The 23,830-nt window shown below is 46.1% G+C and overlaps 3 protein-coding genes across 9 annotated transcripts in view; 1 reads left to right on the top strand and 2 right to left on the bottom strand.

The window, feature by feature from the left end:
* The window catches only part of LOC100346166 (developmental pluripotency-associated protein 2), a 65,063-nt gene that overhangs the window by 33,179 nt on the left and 8,054 nt on the right, over positions 1-23,830 (bottom strand). For 3 of the 6 annotated variants that reach the window (XR_011379120.1, XR_007921132.2, XR_011379124.1), the window contains exon 2: positions 10,447-10,539. The gene's annotated coding sequence lies outside the window, so the exon portion shown is untranslated. Of the gene's footprint in view, positions 1-1,609; positions 1,735-2,315; positions 2,450-10,446; positions 10,540-23,830 lie in introns of those variants that run through there. The other 3 variants (XR_011379122.1, XR_011379121.1, XR_011379123.1) reach the window with 2 other exon arrangements.
* ZNF641 (zinc finger protein 641) lies at positions 2,279-10,584 on the top strand. Of its 2 annotated transcripts, XM_017339509.3 has the most exons (5): positions 2,279-2,462; positions 2,996-3,087; positions 4,541-4,670; positions 5,286-5,399; positions 6,257-10,584. In XM_017339509.3, the coding sequence occupies exons 1-5, from the start codon at positions 2,279-2,281 to the stop codon at positions 7,009-7,011; spliced, it is 1,275 nt and encodes a 424-aa protein (XP_017194998.3). In that variant the 3' UTR covers positions 7,012-10,584. The 2 variants fall into 2 exon arrangements, with proteins under 2 accessions (XP_017194998.3, XP_051706408.2); XM_051850448.2 differs by lacking the exons at positions 2,279-2,462; positions 4,541-4,670.
* H1-7 (H1.7 linker histone) lies at positions 18,589-19,562 on the bottom strand. Its single transcript, XM_051850450.2, has one exon. The coding sequence runs from the start codon at positions 19,478-19,480 to the stop codon at positions 18,698-18,700; it is 783 nt and encodes a 260-aa protein (XP_051706410.1). The 5' UTR covers positions 19,481-19,562; the 3' UTR covers positions 18,589-18,697.

Below are 23,830 nucleotides of genomic sequence, written 5' to 3'. Positions count from 1 at the left end.
CGTGGCACCGCCAAGGAGGAGGGAAGACGCAACCTTATTCTCAAGCAGGTTGGCGCTGCCCACACCCACCCGCCTTGGTCTCGATGTCCCTGTGCCCTTGGGCTACTCGTCTCGATAACATGGCCCTTTTCCTGTCCAGCAGCATCACTGCAAAAACTTCCATCTGCGGTGCCTTGCCACGCAGATGGATGAGGAAAGGGGGAAAACGGACGCCCCAGATCCAGACTCCAGTAGGCATGGGGCCGCCCTGGAACCAGGAAGCCCGGCTAGGGCTGCCAGCTTCATCACCAAGTGCTGGCTCTGCAGGAGTATCTTGGGAAGTGCAGGCTGAGAACAGGTGCCCACTCGGCTGCTTTGCCATGATTATGCCGCACTTCCACAGGGTTTCTATTAGTGGTCCGGAGGCCTCACAGTCAGCCCAGTGGGCTCTGTGAAAAGATACTGCCTGTCAAGGGACTCTGCTGGTTAACTGCAGGAAGAGGGTGAAGAAATGAGCAAGAGACAGATGTGCAGATATTTAACTAGAAGTAAAGCCCTGGGGCCGCGGGAGTTAGAGAACAAGCCAGGGTGGAGAGGGGCACCTGGTGCCTTGTGTGTTAAAAGTGAAGAGAGTACAGGGGCTGAAATTCGCAGAGGAGAGAGAAAATCACGGTTTCCCTTTACTGCTTTATGTAGAACTTTTCATTCATGTGAGACATCTGTGAAAAGCTGGAATCACTCCAGGAAGCGCCCATGAGACCCTAAGTCATCTTTAGGAGTTTGAGAATAAAGGTGAATTTGATCTTCCTGTGCTCTGAATTCAGGTTTCCACCCACCTCTTATATCAGACAGGCAAGAAAAAAAGCAATCTGTCATCTGTCTTTACCTACCCTGGCCTTCTGTGTTCTTGCAAACATTATGGGATGAATGTGAGTGAGCCAAGATAATGACCAAGGTGCTGCCTTGTTTTTGGAAGGCTTTCACTAACTCTGACTGCTTGGGTATTGAATAACAATCACAAAAATATGTTGCCAAGCAAAAAGTAATAGTGTACAGTCTCATAATGGACTTTTTCTAGCATACCGAAGCGAGGCCCCTATCGTAACACAAGCAGGACTTGCCCTGCTCTTAAGGTGTCCAAAGAAAACAGCCTATCGCCTGATCTTGTGCACTGAAGGTTGGGGAGAAATTTTTAATTGACTTAAATCTCTTCTCTTGCGATCAAAACCCTTTTCTTCCATGTGTTCTACATGAAGATATAAAACATTTCTCTATTCTTTGGTAATATCACACATCATCCCTCTCTAAACAGAAGCTGTGTTCACCATTTTTGACATTTTCATTGGCTGTCTTCCCCATCCCTTTCTTGGTCTTCATTTCTTCTGATGAACACACACTGGCTTCTTCACACACGTATTTAGAACTTTATACATTTTTCTAATGAGATATGACTGGTCCCTGCCGCACACACAGGTTCTTCATCCATGCGTCCAAATCAAAGGGCTTTTGGCTTGCCCCAGCATCATGTGTGCAGCATAGCTTCCCCGTTTTCTACCTACAGTTCTTCCCCGCCCCCACCCCCACCCCCGGATAAAACATCAGCGCCTCACTGACCAACAGTGTCTCTTACCTCTTAGGGTTGCTTTGGAGTCTTACACCTGTTTTCCAAGGTACTGGTGTTTCATCATATTTATTACCAGGTTTCATCTTATACTTGAGAGTGACAGATCATAAGTCTCTTTCTTGAAGCTTGTCCTAAGTGAGACACCATTTAGTTCAGCCTCCGAAGAACTCTGTACTCACGACATAAATACAGCCCCTGGCTGCGGTTGTCATCTCCTTCTGCACTCATGAGTAAGGACATGACTACGTCCATCTCTTTGGGTGCAGTTCTGTGTGCATCCCTTCCTACATGTTTCCAGTTGCTCATTTTCCTGTACTTTCAGTGGTTGAGATCAAAGCTTTTAAATTTCCAGGATTGCTAATTTTTTAAAATGAAGATCCCCCAGTCATCAGGGATATTCTGTTTCTAGTAGAAGATCCCCCCAAATAACAGTTAATGACTTTGCTATATAGCACCTACCAATTCATTTATTTCTCCAAGAATCTGTGCTCACACTCAGTTGCTGGAATACATCAAACTTTTAAAGTTCATCTTACATAAGCTCCTCCTCTCCAGTTTCATCTTTTATACCTGGGACCGTTCACCATAATTCCCTTGGAATATCACTCCTTTCCATTTTTATGGGCATGGCTAATATGAATGTGTTGCAGGTCACAATCTGGGTTTGCAGCAAAAATGCTTTCAGAACAGACAGCAGCACTGGGGACACGATGGGAGTCGATGAATGCACAGCTGGATGGAGCACAGTCCCATGTGGAAAGGAGAAGCCAGGAAGAGGGGCCGTGGAGAACCTCACCGGGGCCTCTGGAACACCTGTGCTGTGATCTTGAAGAGGAGCCACAGTCCCTTCAAGAGAAGGGTGAGAACCACAGGGTGTGAGGGGAGCATAACGCATAAAGAAGTCCCCTAATCTTTGTTTAAAACATAGAGCTGAAAAAACCCTCAAATAGCCGTGGACTGAACAACAGTACCAACACCAGGACCAGCCCATCATTCCTGGACCCTGGGCCCAAGTACATGTGACTGGGCTTCTTCTGTTCCTTGCATAATCACTCCCTGCACATGCTGGTGCATAGTTAGTGGTACTGAGTGTGGGAGATGATGGAGTGATAGCAACACTATTTACTGTTAGAGAATACAACCAGTAAGGTGTACTACTTTACTACATGAAAACTGCACTTGAAAAATATAAATTCTGACTAAAATCTACCTAATATCCTGGCAGCACATTTTGAGTGAAGTCTTCTTCATCAGTGTCTATACATTTGAGTTTTACCACTGAGCATAGGTATAGAAGAAGTTACCCCTAAGCTCCACTAAACTGAGGCTCAGGCTCTCATGGAAAAGCATAGCCAGTTCATCTCTAATGGTTCCTTTCCTTCTCCCCACCAGCTCAGTCCGCTCCCTGGGTCCCTGCAATTCCCCAGGAGGGGAGCGCCGGAGACTGGGAGATGGCAGCTGCACTTCTTGCAGCCGGATCACAGGTGAGCTGTACTTCCCCTTGACTTCACCCCAGATGTCATCACTATTGCCTTTCTAAGCTTTAATGTCATCCCATTGACTTGTTAGTTCACATGAAGACTAGTGATGTGTTCCTCTTACAACTGAAGAGATCCTGGACCTTTTCAAGGGGTTCATAAGACCCTTGGAAAATTAAGTGGAGGCATAACAGGAAGAGGGAATTCCTTGAGGTTAGGATATTTTAATGGATAGCTATGTTATCCACAGAGGTAGAGAAATTAGCTTCCTTGAAGAAATAAATCAAGAAAGATTAGGAAAAGAGGACCTGAAGAAAGTTTGGAAGAACATAAAGTAGACAGGTTTAGATAGACAATAGAACATTTATGGAAGAGAACAGAATAAATATGCAAAGAGGAGCAGAGCCAGTGAAGGAAAAACGGTTAGGTTCATTCAGAAGGCAGTAAGAGAACATGGAAAAATACTGATAGTGGTAGTGGTAATAGTAATAGTGGTAGTTGCAGCTGCACTCCTAGAGCTCTTAATTCTTTTTTCTTTTTTTGATAGGCAGAGTGGACAGTGAGAGAGAGAGACAGAGAGAAAGGTCTTCCTTTTGCCGTTGGTTCACCCTCCAATGGGCGCCGCGGCCGGCGCGCTGCGGCCAGTGCACCGCACTGATCCGGTGGCAGGAGCCAGGAGCCAGGTGCTTTTCCTTGTCTCCCATGGGGTGCAGGGCCCAAGCACCTGGGCCATCCTCCACTGCACTCCCTGGCCACAGCAGAGGGCTGGCCTGGAAGAGGGGCAACCGGGACAGAATCCGGCGCCCCGACCGGGACTAGAACCCAGTGTGCCGGCGCCGCTAGGCGGAGGATTAGCCTAGTGAGCCGCGGCGCCGGCCCTAGAGCTCTTAATTCTGAGAACAACTCAATCAATCCATTTTACAGATTAAAAATTGGGGACAGGGAGAGATTAAAGCACTTGACTTGTATAAGGTCATACTGCTAGTAACTGGCAAAACAAAGAGAAATTTGGCTCCAGATTCCCAACTCCTAACCAGTGATGACATGCCAGAAGAGGAAAGAAAATAATTTTTTACCTGATTTTGGCCGATAGGAAAGGTCAAGTGGAAGGAAGAAGAAATGGTATAGAATTTCTGTAGTGAAGAGTGAGGCAGGTGAGGAGAGAGAGTACATAACAGTGATTGAACAAGCAGTGGTGATTCGTAGTGCCTCTGACTTCTCATGGCCCCACTTGGGAGGCTCTTCAAGCAACATTACCCTCACTCACTCCTTGATCACGTGCCTTTACTCCTCTCTTCATTTTCTCTTTACCAAAACTATGTACCTGACCCGGGGACTCCTGGGAAATTCTTTTCCAAGACCTTTGCTTGCTCTTTCCTCCACTACCTCAGACTTTTATACTGAGATCACATGTTTTTAAGGAACAGTTACTGACAGAAGATGCTACCTTTTGTTTCAGGGACTGGTAACCATCAAGGATGTGTCATTGTGCTTCTCTCAGGAGGAGTGGCGGAGCCTGGACCCCTCTCAGACAGACTTTTATGGAGAATATGTCATGCAGGAAAACTGTGGGATAGTGGTCTCTCTGAGTAAGCACAACCTTCTCTGGCCACAAGATGACTGAACCCTGGCAGAATGGAGCCATCTGCTTCAGAGCTGTCGGACAGTATCTATTGGGGGTTTTCTTCCTAGCAGGGAATCTGTCTAGGCTTCCAGCAAAGAAAGAACACTAGGGCTAAGCCCAAGATAGTGGAAGTGAAGTGTCATTTCTAAAAATCAATACAAATAATACTGAATTATGGAGTAAAGAATTTGAGACTCTTCTTAGTTGAGAATTGGGAAGTTCTTACAAAGAAGAGAGAGGAGCATCTGAAACTGGGTCCTTGGAAATTCATGAACTACCTAGGATAAGCTGGGGGTACAGCGGGTGGGTGGAGTCCTTGTAGTAGAACTAAATTGCAGTTAGGTCCAGAAAGGACTGTTGACCTGGGAGAATCTGAGTGGAAAAGAACAGACTCATTGGAAAACAGGGTGTGAATTTCTAAGACAAGTACGGATTTAACAAAAGTGTGGCAGAGTAAGAAGTTTACATATGGCCTTATTTTATCTAGAGTTCCAAGGAATAATCTAGAAAAAGACTTTTTCAGAAGAATAAATTAATTGTTGAACTAACTGACATCTTTATTTTCCTTTCCCATGAGCAGGATTTCCAATTCCCAAACTGGACATGCTGTCTCAAGTAGAAGGAGGGGAAGAGCAATGGGTCCCTGACCCCCAGGACTTAGAGGAGAGGGACATTCTGAGGGTCACATATACAGGTAAGGACCTCAAACAGACTTGGAGCCACTGCCATCACCTCTCTTGAGGTGTCATTATTACATATCCCTCTAATTCCTCCTATGCTCAAAGAGTTAGTCTGAAGGATTAGAGATGGTTTTATTCAGAAGCAAGGCAGTGTAACAGACGGTTTATTGGACTTGAATTCTGAAACATAGCCATGGCACCTTGGAAAAGTAACTGACTTCCTTTTGGTTTCCTTGTCTGTAAATTAGTATGAAAATACAGTATGTTAACAGATGAGAATAGTAGAACAGTGTCAAGCACCTAAGAAGCTCTCAATAAACGTTAGTTGTCATTACTGGTGATGTTGTTGTTGTTGTTCAAACCTCCATCATCATGGGACTGCCTTCCACAATGTCACTTATATTGCCAACAGGGGACACTCACCAGTGGTAACTGAAGCACATTCTCTAACTCTTTCAACTGATGCTTAGGTGGGAAGATGGTAATTAACAGTAATAAACAGTAAATAGTGGTAATAAATATTAACATTAGCATTTGCATCTACTAAATGCTTACTATATGTAGGACCTATGCCAGCTATCTTACAGAAAACTTGAGAGAAAGTGGTTATTACTCTTATTTTACAGAAGTGAAGGCTTAGAGATCTTAAATGGGAAAGCTGAGATCTAAACTTGTCTAACAGGAGTCCTAAGCCTAGACTTTTTGAAACCTCTACAGCTACTGCACACTATCTTGTATGACAACAGAATAAGTTCTCTCTTTCTGGGTGAGGTTTGTGCCTTTACAGGCATCACAACCTCTATTATGACTTGGGTTCTTGGGTCCTCTCTTACAACTCCCCTTTTGGGTTGGTATTTTCCCCTCTCCACAGGAGATGGAAGTGAACATGAAGGGGATACCCCTGAACTAGAAGCAGACCCTCCCAGAATGTTTTCCAGTGTGTCCGAAGATACGGTGCTCTGGAACCCAGAGCAGGATGACAGCTGGGATTCCATGCCTAGGAGCTCCAGAGGAACACTCCTGGGTCCACATTTCCTTCAGGAAGATAGCTTCTCAAATCTTCTGTGTAGCACAGAAATGGATTCCCTGTTAAGACCCCACACATGCCCCCAGTGTGGGAAACAGTTTGTGTGGAGCTCCCACCTTGCCAGGCATCAGCAGACACACACTGGGGAAAGGCCCTACAGCTGTCTCAAGTGTGAGAAGAGCTTTGGGAGAAGACATCATCTCATAAGGCACCAGAAAACCCACCTGCATGACAAGCCCAGCAGGTGCTCTGAGTGTGGCAAGAATTTCCGATGCAACTCCCATCTGGCCAGTCACCAGAGAGTACATGCAGAAGGCAAATCTTGTAAGAACCAAGGAGGTGATGACAGCCCTGGGGCTATGAAACGGCAGCGTGCCCTACCGGTGCCAAAATGCCACGTGTGCACAGAATGTGGGAAGAGCTTTGGCCGAAGGCACCACCTAGTGAGACACTGGCTCACCCATACCGGGGAGAAGCCCTTCCAGTGTCCTCGCTGTGAGAAGAGCTTTGGCCGCAAACATCACCTGGACAGACATCTACTGACCCACCAGGGACAAAATCCCAGGAGCAGCTGGGACAGGGGGACATCTGTCTTTTGAAATCTGTTTCTCTTGCGGTTATAATCAAATCTATTAGCCGGTGCTACCAGGAGTCACTGCCAGGACTGTCCCACCTGCACCCCAACAACCAGAAACATGAGCTCTGACCCTATCCACAGAAAGATGAGGTTTCAGTGTTGGCCAGAGTATTTTTCACCAGTTCTGTGAAATAACACATAAAGTGTTCTTCTAGCAAAACACTTGGGAAACAATGCATACTGCATGGTTGGTTTTCTGTCTAAGCCCATTTTCAAGGACACAGGGATATCACCAGTTTATGGCTGATCGGTTGGTGTCTATGCCATAACAGTTGTTAAATATTTTGACTTTCAGCCTCATATACTAATTACATTCTGTATATATAGAGAGGGAAAAAATGTTTTAACATATCAAAGCCTCTGAGAACTTCTGCAGTACAGCAAGCTTCTGTTAAGCTTCTGTTAATGCAGTGTTCCCTAAATTTATTTGACTTCAGTATTCTACTTCACCTTCCACAGAACTGGTAAATCCATGAAACACTCTAGTGAGCACTGGGTTAAAAAGTAACAAGGAAACAGGAAAGAGATGGTGATAAAGTACCCAAAGCCCCTTTTTTAACCATGTGAAAGCCCAGGGGCCAGAACTTCCTGCTGTTTGGGTCCATCACTCAACCCATCATCCATACGTACATCTATACCTCTCACTCCCACCTGCCAAAAATAAAATAACCTGTGCACTCCTTTATTCCTACACCCTTCAGCTTGTGTGCACATGTGCATCACACATGCACACACTCATGGCTGAGAGATTAAGCTACAATGCTATGAGATGGACCTTACACCCCTAAGGAATCTCAGGCCCACACAGAAGAAAAAATTTTATCCCCATGAACAGACCCCTCTCCTCTTGACTGTGTCTTAATGTGTCTATGTATATGTGTGTGCAGAGTCTCTGGAGACAGCATGCTACGTAAAAACTGTACAGCATGCTACGTAAAAACTGTACAAGCTAGTTTTTTTCTGGGGATGAGGGTAGTGGGGATTGTATGGGTGTTTTTTGTTTGTTTTGTGTATTAATGGGAAGTCCTGGTGGTTTTGTGTAAATATTAAGGAGCCCTGGTGTAAAGCACTAAATGATGGGTTAAGTTGTGGGAGCTGAGTATGAAGCTTTCCCCAGCATCACTGTGATCAAGACAATTGTGGATGGATATATCTAGGTCTGACTCACTGGGCCACAGATTGTTTTCACCTGGCAGGAGAGAATGGCGTCTTCTGTGAGTCTTCTTGATTGATTCCAGGCAAGGTACATACAGAAGCCTTGTGCTGAGTGAGGATTTTGTCTTAAGTGCTGGGAAATTAGGACAGAATCACGGTGTTTCCAGTTGTTGTCATTGCTCTTATTTGACTCTGATTGCGTCATCAAGGGGGAAGAGTAATTCTCGAGGAACTCATTCTCCCAGAAAGAGAACTGTCGGGTAAAAGGCTGTGGCTTAGCTCTTCAGCTAACATATGGTAATGAGCTTTCTGGTAGGTTTTCCTCCCAGTTTGGGAAGGTATCCACACTGAAGACTCTTTAACCTGAGGTGTACAGACTAGGACTCATAAGTATTTTAACATCTTGTAGTCAATGGGTTGCTCATTGTTTTTCTTTATTGATTATTATGTTAGTAAAAATCTGTTTTAGATGTATTTACTTATTTGGAAAGTAGATGGGGGAGAGAGAGAGAGAGAGAAAGAGAGAGAGAGAGATTGCTTGAGAGATCTTCTACCCATTGTTCACTCCCCAAATGGCTACAACAGCTGGGGCTGGGCCAGGCCAAAGCCAGGAGGAAAGAGCTTCTTCCAGGTCTCCCACATGGGTGCAAAGGGCCCAAGCACTTAGGCCATCTTCTGCTGCTTTCCCAGGCACATTAGCATGGAACTGGATCAGAAGTGGATTAGGCCAGCGCCGCGGCTCAATAGGCTAATCCTCTGCCTTGTGGCGCCGGCACACCGGGTTCTAGTCCCGGTCCGGGCACCGGATTCTGTCCTGGTTGCTCCTCTTCCAGTCCAGCTCTCTGCTGTGGCCAGGGAGTGCAGTGGAGGATGGCCCAAGTGCTTGGGCCCTGCACCCCATGGGAGACCAGGAGAAGCACCTGGCTCCTGCCATCGGATCAGCGCGGTGCGCCAGCCGCAACGCGCCGGCCGAAGCGGCCATTGGAGGGTGAACCAATGGAAGGAAGACCTTTCTCCCTGTCTCTCTCTCTCACTGTCCACTCTGCCTGTCAAAATAAAAAAAAAGGTGGATTAGTCAGACTTGAACTGGCACCCAAATAGGATGCCAGCACAACAGGCAGCAGCTTGACCTGCTGTGCCCCTACGCCAACCCCAATACCAACCTGATAATTTAAAATTATCTTATGTGTAAAAGCAGATTGGCGTTATGGAGGAAGAGAAGCAAAGAGGATGGAGGTGGGATTTTTTTTCCTTAATGCTTATTCTGATTTTTCTCTAAGACTTACTTCTCAACCGAAATTTCCCACTTACGGAATGAACCAGAGAGGCAAGAGGAATTGAGCTGCAACAATCTAATTTAGCTGTTATTCAATTTTCTTAGGAAAAAGTGGAAAATAACAGCAGCTCAGAGTTCTGGACCCACATGGAATTGAAAATAGGGTCATTTTGCTGCCTGGGCTTCTAAAGTATATATGACTTGAGCAGCCCTTCCCCTACCTGCCTTCTGCTACTCAGAGCAGCCTTCCCTCTTTGCGTGGAATGCACATATCTTGCTTATATTCCTATGAATAAAGGAAAGTGGCCTACTCTTTATAAGGGAGGCCTTATCCTAGGTACTCAGAGACAAAGCATCTCAGGGTTTGTAAAAGGAGATGCCCTAGGCAATAGGAAAGCATGGGCTCTCAGTGGTGAAATTGGACTATGCCATTTCTTTTGCCCTCTCACTTCAGTACAAATCAGCTCCATGTAAGCAACGGTTCAGAACCTGTTTTGGATCACAGATACATCTGCTAGAAACCAAAAACCCACATTTGAGAAAAACAGACACTTGCAATTCAGTTTTGCACCCATATGTTAGCAGGTTCAGAGCCCACCCACAGAATCACTAAAATGGGGTCAAAGAAAGGGACTTATCCTGACCCACTATATTTGTGTCAAGAATTACAAGGCAAGGATCACTAAATATCTTAAGAACTAAAATACCAGGGGCATAAAGGTATGAGAATAGGGTCTGGTCTTTAATGACTGGAAGGATATTTTACTCTACATTTTAAAAAATTATCTGACATGGTGACAAATCAAGCTCCTCACAAACCTTGTTTTAAGGACTTGTAGGAAGTGATTTTCCTTACTATCAGATTGCAACTCTGAATGACTGCATGTTAACTGCCAGTCTTTTATTTGTACTAGTAATTATAAGGACATAAAGCCCCCAAAATATCAATGCAGTTATGGCACCCACCTGGGAAGCATCCTGAGAGAGTTTCTGCAGAAGGAGCAACACTTTGGGTCATTTCTGGTGTACTTCTGTCTACCTCGGTCCAATACCACCTCCCTTGGACAACAAATAAACAAGTAACAGCCATCAGATGAGTGAATAGAATTGAATGGTTTTTTTTTCCACAGTGAATCGGCCCCAAACTTTCATCTTCTAGCCAACTTACTTTTGACACATGTCTACCCTATTCCCTTTAAACAGTGTTTCTGTGGGCAGGATGCAAAACTTGTAAGTCTATCTTCAGAAACCTGTCACATCTGTCTCTACCCTATTCCAGGCATGCTCCCCTTTCCATATCAATATAGTATTTCTGCAAAGAATTCATTACACAAGAGAATGTAACCCAAAGTGTTAGCTTTTCCCAAGGCTATTTACATTTTAAGCCTTAGCTCTAATTGTGGAACGAAAAGCTATTCCCTTGCTAAAGCAACGTTATGCCTTTAGGGAGAAAAGAGAGTGATTATTTGGGACAAAATCTTTCCCCCAAAATACTCCTACCATTAAGTCACTGTATCCATCAAGGGCAAAGCAAGCCCTATAACTCAGACTCTGAGGGGTCGAAAGGAAAGTTCTTTCCATCTCTGTTTAGATGGGTACAGTGAATGGAGAGTAGGTAGAACTAGGCAGCAACAGAAAAGTGTATTCCCTCAATACACCTGCACTGACCAGAGTGCCCTCTCTTCCCTGTGAACTTTACCAGTACATGGTTCTCAAAGTGTGATCTTGACGTGTGTGACACTGAGGAACACTTAGCCCAAAGCCAAATTTGGATGGGAGTGGGAGTGCTTATTTTGCTCAGGACAGTTCTCCCAGAGCTCAGCCATGGGGGCGCCAAGGCAGAGAGGGTTCCTTGAGCAAGGGCAGTGGGACATATTGAATATCAGGGCTTCTTATTTCCTGTAAGTAGAAATTTACCACATAGAACATCAGTGATCGTGTCCAAAAAAAAAAAAGGTTGCCTTCAGACCAGCAGTGGTATTTCCTAGGAACTTGTTAGATGTGTGCATTCTCGGACCTCATTCCATAACTACTAAGCCAGAGACTCTCAATGTGAAGCCCAACAAGCAGTCTTTCAGCATACTTCCAAGATATATGGTGCAAGCTACTGTTTGAGAACCACTGGCCAGGGGATCTGCTCCTTAGTTCATAGGTCTTCCCTCGTCCTTAACTCAGTGAAAGACCTGGGTTAGTCACAAATTGCAGAAACTTTGATGGGGCAACTACTACACTCCTGTGAATGGGCTGGAGCTTCAAATATAGTCATTTAAGAATCTGAGGGGCCAGCGCTGTGGCGCAGCAGGTTAACACCCTGACCTGTAGCGTCAGCATCCCATATGGAAGCAGGGTTCAAGACCCGGCTACTCCACTTCTGATCTAGCTCTCTGCTATGTCCTGGGAAAGTAGTGGAAGATGGCCCAAGTCCTTGGGCCCCTGCATCTGCATCAGAGACCCGGAAGAAGCTCCTGGTTCCTGGCTTCAGATCGGCACAGCTCCAGCTGTTGCAGCCAATTGGGGAGTGAACCATTGGATGAAGACTTCTCTCTCTCTCTCTCTCTCTCTCTCTCTCTCTCTCTCTCTCTCTGTGTGTGTGTGTGTGTGTGTGTGCAACTCCAACTTTCAAATAAATAAATAAATCTTTTTTTTAAAAAAAAGAATCTGAATAGACAGAAGGGAACAGATACTGCAAAGAAAATGAAGGAGACCTCTTCCTTTGATAAGTACCTGGTCCTTTCTCCAGGACTTCTAATGAGGTGCCCTGAAGGAGCTGCCATTCAGCACAACTGCAGAGACCTGTTGTGCCAAGTGCGTAAGGGTCCCGGTTTTACAACCTACAATGGGATTAGAGACAAATAAAGGGCCATGCTAGGGACTTCTAGCCATGATTTGGCATGCCTTACAGGCAAGGGACACATGAACATCAGAGAACTCAGAGGTACAGAAGGGAACTACAATAACGTAGTGAGATGTGACACAAATCAGATTTGACTCAAAATTGCTTACAAAATAGAAGTGCTAAACTGTGGGGAGCAACTCGGACTAGACTAAGTTACTGGAATTAAGACTTATTCTATGCATCTGCTCTCCCACAATATGGTGCTGGGAGAGGAGGAAACAGCTTCTACACAGCTGCCTCCAGTTTGACCAATAGCCTGCAGGAGCTGCTCCTGATTGCAGGAGAGCAGCGTACTCGGCGTGTGGGTAGCAGAGTTGGGATTGGTGGAAGAGGACTATAAAGGAGGAGAGAGACAACATGCACCAGGAACATCTAAAGGGAACATCCGGATAACATCTGAGCAGCCCCCGAGAGAGCCGGCCGGCGGTGTGCTGCTCCCCCGCGGAAGTGGGGAAAGTGGCAGGGGGAGCCACCCTTCCACGGAGGTGGAAGGACGGCAGCCAACCCGGGAAGGACCAGCAGCAAACCCAGGAAGGGCCGAGCAGACAAAAGAACAGCGCAGGGTCTAGTGTCGTTCCTCCGTGAAGAGGGGGAGCGACACTAAACAGTTAAGCCATGGTTCCAAAAATGCATTCTCCTGCTTTAAAGATTCTGTCCAGTTCAGGCTGTGGGAAAGATGTGCCTTGAAGGCCCCAGTTCCTCCCCCAGTCAAACCCAAGAGGACACACTAAGCTGATGGTTAGAAAGCTGTTCATGGGCTCTCTAAGGTCAAAGGTTACAGTGAATGCTATTGCTCAGTTCCAGCCTCAGGCTCTCCTCTTTCCTGTTACTGCCTCCGTCTTCTCAATAGGCAGCACTCTTCCTCCACTTCTCTCACTTCAGTTTTCTTGGCTTAGTTTTCGTTTTCTCTGAGCAATGCTATACCTTCCTAAAGGTACGTGTTCTCCCCAGCCCACATCCCTCTCCTCCATCATAGTTTCTCCAAGTTTCTGCCCAGTTCCATTTCATCATGAGCCCAATTGTTACCTATCCCTCTGTCTACTGTCCAACTTCTTCTGTAACAGCCTACCAAGCAGGGACCAAGTCCACATACTTCTCACCTCCTTCCCCCAAATTCTTGGATTGTCTGTAACAATTCAGCTGTGGCCCTACCACTCTGCCTCTTTTCTGTCAAACATCACCTACCCCCTCAACACCGAGTGCCTATTACTGGTCAATCTTTGCCATTACCTAGAACAGAGACAGAAACATCTGGCCCTGTCAGGACAACCATAGGCAGGATTCAAAAGTAAGTAATTCTGTAAGCAGAGTACTTTTTAAGTTGAGAATTCTGTGTGACTCATGACTGATGTTATAAATATCCAAATGCCCTCTCCCCACCCCTGCCCTAGAGCTTTCCTCACAGCCTTCCACATGTCACCATTGTCATTTACTCCCTTCCTTTCTCCTGTGGCTCCTGAGAATCAAGTCTCAATCCTAAGAGTGAAGTTTTATATCCTCACCATGTGCTGGGCACTGTGGTTCCAGGCTACAAGATGGCGTGCGACCCTTGCCGCCATCCTTAGTCTCCAGGTGCCTCTTCCAGGAAGCTGAGGGTGGAGGCCCAGCTGCCCCATGCCTGCAGATTTCTAGTGTTTCTGATTTGGAACCTGATTTTCCATTGACTAACCAGTGGGGAATTGAAGGTTGGGCTGAAATAGTCACTGATTTCCTCTTTGGGACCTGTCCTCCACCTTCCCCTGCATTCTCATGATTTTCTCCAGATGAAAAGTTTGCAAAAATGGAGGGGTGGGGGTTGTTGAGTCACCTGCCTCCACATTGCCAAAGCCTCCTCATCACCAGTGCTGAAATACAAGCCTTGAGATGCAGCAGGTTGTGTCACGGGGCCTAGCTCCCTTGCTTGGCACCGAAACTTCACTCCACAACCAGCCAGGGACTGGCAACCTAGGGACACCAGACTGGGTGCTGCAGCACACAAGGCAGACGTCCAGTCTGAGAGGGCCACTGGTCTCAAGTTGTACAGTGCCAACTCTGCTCTTGAAAGATCTGAAGTGCTGCATTGGAGTCTAGAGCCCAAAGTGGTGGTGGTGACTACAAAAGGACCCCCCACCCTCTCCCTAGCAAGTTCACAGAGACAGGATACTGCCCTGCACCAGAGGATGGGCACAGGGGAGGCTGGAGCAGGAACAGGGTCCCAAGGACACATTCACCATAGAAGACAGAGTAGGGAATTGTTGAGTGAGAAAACAAGGGGTAGTGCTGCCAGGAGCCAGGCACTCAATCCAGGTGTCCCACCTGGGCTCAGTACTTGAGTAATGATCTGCTGTCTCCAAGGCTGGTTAGCAGGGAGCTGGATCAGAGGCATAGGCAGAGGCAGGACTCAATTCCAAGCTCTCCTCTACAGGGCATGAGCCTCCTAAATGGCACCTTACCCTTCTGTGCACAAAGCCTGCCCCTTATAGTTTGGATGGCCGTTTTTCTCCATTAGAAGTTACAATGTTTTATATTTCCACCAACACTGTGCTTGTTTCCTCACAGCCTCACCAATGAAAGATTCTCAAACATCTGGATTTTTGACCATCTGATAAACAATACTATTTTTAATGTACATTTCTCTCATGATTAAAATTGTACCCTCTTATTTTAAATGGCTACTTGTATTTCTGTTACTGCTTTTTAAACATTAATTTATGGTAGCTGTTTTTTTGTTTGTTTGTTTGTTTTTACAGGCAGAGTAGATAGTGAGAGAGAGCGAGACAGAGAGAAAGGTCTTCCTTTTTGCCATTGGTTCACCCTCCAATGGCCGCCGTGGCCGGCGGCGCTGCGGCCAGCACATCGCGCTGATCCGAAGCCAGGAGCCAGGTGCTTCTCCTGGTCTCCCATGCAGGTGCAGGGCCCAAGGACTTGGGCCATCCTCCACTGTACTCCTGGGCCATAGCAGAGAGCTGGCCTGGAAGAGGGGCAACTGGGACAGAATTCGGTGCCCCGACTGAGACTAGAGTCGGGTGTGCCGGCGCCGCAAGGCGGAGGATTAGCCTATTGAGCCACGGCGCCGGCCGCTAGCTGTTTTCTAAGAGTCACTACAACTCTAAAATCCAACAACTACCCAATTAGCATTACATGAAGCAGAAGAAGTAAAAAGAAGCAAAAGAAGTCAGAGACATTCCATTTGCACTGACTAAAACACCCAACTATGCCACTCGAAACTGGGCACAGAAAAGTGATAATTATGCTTTACCCACTTTAGTATTCCAAGCACAGAGCTCAGACTATTTCAGGCACTTATTAGCTATTCTTGGGAATTCCTTTGACAGAGTATTCAACCAGCATTATGATCCAGATCATTAGGATAGGTTACCAGTGGGTTATATGTCACAGGAGTATAGCTATTCCCAAAGTTTATTGATGAAAAAAACCTGAAATGACAACTGTTACTTATATGTGATCAGGGTTTGACACTCTGTTGTTTTGTCACTGGTCTGGAAGATGGTAGATATTTAATAATGTAATGATAAATTTGATAAATCTTGCTGAATTAATGGAATTTTGCATAACTTATGAAACCATAATGCAAATAGAAGTGTAATGATTCCTAAAAAATTCAGACAACCAATTGTTGCCAATATCATTCCTATCTTAGCTTGGGAGGAAAATGCTTTCTAATTCTTTTTTTAGAACACTTTTAATTAATATAAATTTCATATGTATGGATTTTAGAATATAGTGGTTCTCCCCCCCATGCCCACTCTCCCACTCCCATCCCACCTCCTACTCCCTCTCTCACCCCATTCTTCAAGATTCATTTTTAATTGTCTTTATATATAGAAGACCAACCATATACTAAGTAAAGATTTCAACAGTTTGCACTCATGCAGACACACAAAGTATAAAGCATTGTTTGAAGATTACTTTTATCGTTAATCCTCATAGTACAACTCAATAAGGACAGAGGTCCTACATGGAGAGGAAGTACACAGTGACCCCTATTGCTGATTTAACCATTGACACTCTTATTTATGACATCAGTGATCACCCAAGGCTCTTGTCAGGAGTTGCCAAGGCTATGGGAGCCTTTTGAGTCCACACACTCCATCACTATTTAGACAGGGTTAAAAGCAAAGTGGAAGCTCTCTCCTCCCCTCAGAGAAAGGTACCTTCTTCTTTGATGGCCCTTCTTTCCACTGGGATCTCACAGAGATCTTTCATGTTGGTCATTTTTTGCCATAGTATCTTGACTTTCCATAAACCGTTCTAATTCTAAACCATTTTATTCTTTCCATAAAAACACCCCAGAACAAAAAAGGGGAATTAAACTCAGCCATAATGTGGGCATCTGATTAGCTCTGTTCTGTGTTCAGTGTTTGATTTTCTCACTGATTCTTTTCAGGTGGCTCCCTATACTGATGGTTCACTTCACTGTGCCACTCAGATATTCAAGTGCATAAAAACTTTATTACAGGCCGGCGCCGTGCCGGCACCCCAGGTTCTAGTCTCGGTCGGGGTGCCGGATTCTTTCCCGGTTGCCCCTCTTCCAGGCCAGCTCTCTGCTGTGGCCAGGGAGTGCAGTGGAGGATGGCCCAAGTCCTTGGGCCCTGCACCCCATGGGAGACCAGGAGAAGCACCTGGCTCCTGCCATCGGATCAGCGCGGTGCGCCGGCAGCAGTGCCGCTGGCCACGGCGGCCATTGGAGGGTGAACCAACGGCAAAGGAAGACCTCTCTCTCTGTCTCTCTCACTGTCCACTCTGCCTGTCAAAAAAAAAAAAAAAAAAAAAAAAAAAAAAAAAAAAAAAAACACACTTTATTACAGCAAAATGAAATTTCAAAGTTTGGGTCACCCAGAGATGAGATTTGTTGCAAGCATCTTGCTGTTAGTTGGCTTTGCATAAAATTAAAGCAGTGATTCTCAATTAAGGGTGTAAGAGGACAGATATTCACATCACTTGTTTGTTGTAAACACACATACCTTCTTCCCCACTGTAGAAGACAGTAAACTGTCCTGGGGAAAAGCTTGGTCAGGTACAGAGCTGTAAAGAGCTTTCAGGAGGATCTAATACCTGCTCATCACCATCTTCGCCCCTTTTCAAGAACCAAAAGTACTTCCTGAGTGTGTGTCTTCTCCCCCACTCCTGTGACTTTGACCTAGAAATATCTGATCCTTTCCCTAAATCAGCTACTCAGATGTTTACTTCCCTCATAACCACTACTGTGTCCTATGACATGATTACTACTCACACTGCTCCTAACCTCTGCATTCTGAACTCAACTATACATTGGCTCAACACACCATACTCAATATCTGTTGTTGTTAAGAAAAGCAAAGACCTAATTATAGTTTCCTCTCTCCAGTTGATAATGCCCTTTTTGTTGAATTTTGTCAAGCAAAGTAGATGCCATGTTTAAGGCCCCCTCATCATTTTACCAACACATAAAGTTGCCTAATGTCATCTAAGCCCAACTCCAACATTTTACAGAGAAGGAAATCAAGATTGTAAGTGATTAAGTAGTAATTTGGCTTTAGGTCAGAGTAGAACTTTAACTCATAGTGTGGTCCCACCAGGTACTGACACGGTATAGCACATCATCACCCCAGTATGAATACTCATATAACTACTTAATTCCCTGTGCTAGATGTTTTCACACACTCTCATTTAACTGAAGATTAATATAAAAGGTACATTTTAAAAATCAAATAGCCTAACAATCCGGGGTACAATCTACAAACTCATTACAATCAATTTTGAGAAGTGATTCTATCCTGAAAGGCATTTCAGGTAAGAATCCTTTAGATAAGTGGGATGTCTCTACTTAAAGAGAATCTACTCTTCTCCCAACATACCCTCCTTCTTAGAACTCAATTTGTATTTGCCAGAGTGTGTAACATTAATTCCACACTGATGTCTAACCCTGTTAGGTTGGAGATTTTCTTGCCTCTGAAAGGCACTTCTCCGGGTACTGCAGCAGGAAAAGAATCTCCCCTCACCCCAGCAGCCGGCTACAGGTCTCACGGAACACCCACACTCACTCCCCTTGCAAGTGCAGCACCCCCACTCACTCCTCTTGCAAGTGCAGCACCCACACTCACTCCCCTTGCAAGTGCAGCACCCCCACTCACTCCCCTTGCAAGTGCAGCACCCACACTCACTCCCCTTCCAAGTGCAGCACCCACACTCACTCCCCTTCCAAGTGCAGCAAAGAGCAAGCAGACACAACGTGGTGGAAAGGTCTTTTAAATACTTTTCCATTTCACAGTGTGAGAGCTGTGCTCGTTGAGCCCACGGGGAAAGGCCCCTGGGCCCGGAGGAAGGGCAGGTGCTCCCACACTACGGATTCCCGGTGGCACTCCGAGGCCCTTCACATTTCGTGGAAGCCCTCGTGCCAGCCTTCCCCTGCCCCACAGCCGCACGGTCGGTTTTCACCGGGGTTGGCTTTTGAATGCTGCGCTTCACCGGCTTCTTCTCTTCCTTCAGCTTCACGCTTGACCTTTTCTGCTTCACGCTTGACCTTTTCTCCTCTTGCGACCCAGCCCTAGCGTCCTCCTTCGATGTCCGGCCTCTGCCCTCGTCCACCGTCATCCTGGCTCTCACACTCTCCTCGGCTCTTGCCCTCGTCCTCCTGGCCTTTGAGTTCACCTTCGTGCTCCGTCTCCATCCCGCCCTGGCCTTCCTGGAAGCCTTGCGCTGCGTGCGGCGCTTCCGCGTGCTCCGGGACCCCGCGGGGGCCCTCCTCGGAGAGCGGCCAGCCTCCTCCAGTTTCGGGCGTCCTGGCTTTCTCTTCGGCTTCGGGATCTTCCAGACCCTGAAGTAGCCGGCGGCCTCGCTGCCGCTGACCCGAAGGAGCGTGCCCTTCACCTCGGGCCGGGACGTTTCGCCAGACCGGCGGGCGCTCTTCCTGCGCACCTCGTAGCCAGCGTTCCCCAGCTCCTTCTTGAGCGCCGCCAGGGTCAGCCCTTTGTGTGCGGCAATGGCTCGGAGCAGCAGCTGGGACACTTTAAGCACGGAGAGCGGACCGCTCCTGGAAGAGCCCGCGAGCGCTCTCTCTGCCGGCTGCTGGGTTTTAACTTCAGCGCCTTGGCCTTCGCCACTGGGCTCAGCCACCTCGGCCATGGCCCCGCTCCGCCTCCGCGGGGCCACTGGCTTTGAGCCTCTCCAGTCAGGCAGGGCCTAGGCTGGGCCAAAGGGGCCACGTCACAAAGGTAGTGCACAGAGGCCCGGCTGACCCACGCAATTGGGCCTTTGCCTTTAATAACCAATCAGACGCCACTTCTTTCTAGGTCAGAGCCAATCCAAATCTTCAACGCCTGCACAGGCCGAAGAATCTTATGCCCAGGGTTCTGCTACCACTCATTGATCTCCACAGCTTTCTAAAGCCCACTGTTTTCCCGTGGTCCTGATCACCATCTACCCACATTTCCCAAAGATGAGAGAAACTGCTCCCAACCGCCCAAAACAAGCAATACAATGCCCGGAAAAGGTAAATTTGGTAGCCCTACAAACTCTAACCTCAGGAGTTTGGTCCCACCAGTTACGTATCTGAGGACTCTCCGGGCCGAGGATTTCGTGCAAGATCAGGAAGCAAATAAAGGAACCACTGTGGTCCCTCCACCCTCAACACAGATTCTCACACCTGGTAGGTTTAGATGCCACCTCACTCAATTGAATTGGAACAGACCAGATTCCAACTCACTTGGTACACTGATCCAGTCACTACTCCTTGAATGTACTCTGCGCTTTTCTGCTGCGTCCTTCTTCTTGGATTGCCCAGCCCTCTTCTCTGCCAAGTTACCTCGTGTTTATCTCTGAAAGTCCTCCTCAATTCTTTTTCTTCACTGAGGCCTCCCCCAACTCAGTTAAATGATCTCCCACCTCTCAACTACCACCATTATTTTTGCAGTCTTAGCTTTGTCTTTAATTTACTAGTGGGTAAAATGTGGCACAACATGTTTTAAAAAGAAAAAAAAACTTGGAGCTGGAAGACATGGATACACATCCTAGCTCTTTAACAGCCATATGACACTGGCACATCCCTTACTATCTTTGCATTTGACTTTTTTTTTTTTTTAGGCTAATAATTCCTTCCTACCAACTAACAAAATTAAGTTGTAACGCTTTGTTGTTCCCCGTCTTCGTGGAGGAATGACACAGGACCCTGCGCTGTTCTTTCTTCTGCTCGGCCCTCCCCAGGTTTGCTGCTGGTTCTTCCCGGGTTGGCTACCGTCCCTCCACCTCCGTGGAAGGGCGGTTCCCCCTGCCACTTTCCCCACTTCCGCAGGGGAGCGGCACACCGCCGGCCGGCTCTCTCGGGGGCTGCACAGGTGTTCCTTCAGATAGATGTTCCCCTTAGATGTTCCTCGGTGCATATTGTCTCTCTCCTCCTTTATAGTCCTCTTCCACCAATCCTAACTCGGCTGCCCACACGCCGAGTACGCTGCTCTCCTCCAATCAGGAGCAGGTCCTGCTGTTTATTGGTTGAACTGGAGGCAGCTGTGTAGAAGCTGTTTCCTCCCTTCTCAGCGCCATATTGTGGGAGAGCAGATGCATAGAATAAGTCTTAATTCCAGTAACTTAGTCTAGTCCGAGTTGCTCCCAGTTGCTCCCCACAACGCTTCAGAAGAGGTGATGGTACATGAGCAAGTATAAGGGTTAAAAAATATTTTATTTTGAACACTGTCTTTCCAACTAAATAAAGTGTTCCTTGGACACTAGTCTTTAAGCTTCTGTTCCACACTGTCCCTAACACTCCATCTCACTATACACAGTAGGCATTTGGCTGAGTATGCTCAGGCTCCTCTCTGGTAAGGAGACTTTGTCTAGATTCAGAGAAGAACCTACAAAATACCAAGAGGAACGACCAGCAGGGTGCATTTCAAAGGCCTGAAAATGAAGGGGACCAAGGAAGAACCAAGTAGGCTTTTCATGGACCTCTCATTTTGAACACAGTTTAGTTTGGAATAACTCAAAGAATTATTCAAAGGATATTTCAAACTGCAAAGCACAAACATATTTTCCCAGAGGACAATCCCATATACTTGGTGGTCACAGGCTATACTGTAACAGTTTCTTCCAAGAATCAAAACCACATGATATGGTTTAGAGCAGTGCTTCTTTAATGTAAATATAAAGTACCCTGCTATACTAATCAGGTGCATTCCAATTCATTGGGTCTGGAACAGGAAGCTTCTAGCAAGTTTCCAGTAGTTCCATTTGATTAAAACACAGGTGTCAGGCAGTAGGGGGAGACAATGAGAAGGGCAGTAGCAGGAGATGAAACTTACAAAGGTGTGTTAAGGCCAATTTGTGAGGAACAAATATGAAGGTAATGATACAGCTGTTAAGTGATAGAGTTTAGAATGAAACCTAAAGCTACTAATCATAAGGTCTGAGTTACTAACTACTGAACTAGTTTTCCTTTTCCTCTCTCCCCCTTATATATCTCTATTTTTGGAGATGGGACAGTTTATCTCCATAAGCACAGTTCAAATTCACCCACTGTACCTTTCCCCAGTCTTTGACCCTAAGGCTCTCCATGGGCAGGGCTACTAATAAATCAGCTCAGGGACAACGCACCAGGGAAGGGACTGCCAGATAGAGAGGCAGAACCACAAAGAGCAGGATTTCTCCTATCTGTACAGTGTTTCTATACAGCTACATTTTCTGTTGCCAGTAGCCACAGAATAGAGAAAATAACAGGGAAAAAAGACATACCTGGATTTTTTTTAGAACAGGAGGAAAATAAGTGAAAGCAGACTTCTGAACTCAGCTGATTCCAGGTAAAAATCAGCTAGCTATAAAAAATGATACAATCATGAAAGGATGATAAGGATCAAATTGAAGTAAGGCCAATCAGAAAGAAACATTTGGAAGAGGCTGAAATCAAAAGAAAATAAACACTTGAAAAAATCAAAAGTGTAGATCTACAGCAAAAAAGAAAGGCAAGTATTTTCATTTATACAAAATTACTCACACCTAGATGCATTTCTGTGTAAATATGCTACAAGTAACAGAGAAAAAAACAGAAAATGAGATGCAGGAAACAAAGGTCCCACTGCCACTCAGGTGGCTTAGAGGGCAAGAAAAGCAGCTGACAACTATTTTCCATATACCAGTATCTCAGAGTGCTTTTCTTCCTTGTTGAAAGAATCTACTCACCAACTCTCTTCATCTCACACCCCAGAAGGAAAACATACTTCACAAAAGCAATTTCTGTAGCAGGCTCAGTACAAACCAGCACCATATCCCTAACCAAGTGACATCCTGCTCTAGAAAGACAAGCCTAAACTATCTCAATTTTCATGGTTCATGATTATAGACCACAAGTTATCCCCTGAACAAGACCGCACCACCCTGCTGTGAGAAAGAGCTCTTCAATTCCTGATTCCGGGGGTCATGAGAGGAAGGACTAGGGAAAGAAGAGTACTTGGGAATGATGTCTAACCTAAATCCACCTGCTCTAAATTCCAGAATAAGGCTGTTCCATTTTTTTCTAACAAGGCTCCTCCTTCCAGGGTAGTCATGCCTCCAATAGGCCTCTGGAGGAGTGTGGTTGATTTGAAGAATAAGCAACCTTTCATCACTTCACTAAATTCCAAGAACTTCTGAAGTTTCATTAATTTCAGTCTGTCATACAGAGTTACACTGATTTAACTTCACCAAGGATAACCCCATGGCGGAGAACAGCAAATTGCAGTAGTATACCCTGATCTATCTTGAATCAATCTCATTCCCTATCCCCCTGAATCCATAAGCCTGGGGTTTCAAGATCCAGTTCTTTCTGATTTGGATTATCTTATTATACTGATGCAATTTATTTGTTTACTTCTCTCAAAACTAAGAATTAAGCCTGTTTGCCACCTATTAAAATTTCCCCACTGAGCCGGCGCTGCGGCTCAATAGGCTAATCCTCCGCCTGCGATGACGGCACACCGGGTTCTAGTCCCAGTCAGGGCGCCGGATTCTGTCCCGGTTGCCCCTCTTCCTGTCCAGCTCTCTGCTGTGGCCCGGGAGTGCAGTGGAGGATGGCCCAGGTCCTTGGGCCCTGCACCCGCATGGGAGACCAGGAGAAGCACCTGGCTCCTGGCTTCGGATCAGCGCAGTGCACCGGCCGCGGCGGCCATTGGGGAGTGAACCAACAGACAAAGGAAGACCTTTCTGTCTCTCTCTCTCACTGTCCACTCTGCCTGTCCAAAAAAAAAAAAAAAAATTTCCCCACTGAACTTAAACTGCTAGTTCCATTTTTTCTCAAAAGAAACTTTCCTATTATTTTCATGTGCTTTCTGCTCTCATACAAATCATCCACAAGTCATTTAAGCCGTCCAAACCATGGCTTTGCGGAGGACAATATTGCTTCACAAAAACAAATACAAAAATAAAATAACAAAGTTCCTTTAAAAGCATAGAGACAGTCTGGCAATTGTGCACTCATCCTTTTAATCCTTAGTGTCATTGTCTGGAGTGAGT

Source organism: Oryctolagus cuniculus, chromosome 9, assembly GCF_964237555.1.
Source record: "Oryctolagus cuniculus chromosome 9, mOryCun1.1, whole genome shotgun sequence".
Classification (NCBI taxonomy): Eukaryota; Metazoa; Chordata; class Mammalia; order Lagomorpha; family Leporidae; genus Oryctolagus; species Oryctolagus cuniculus.
Note: the sequence above shows the minus strand (reverse complement) of the source record. Positions and strands in the feature narration are given on the sequence as shown.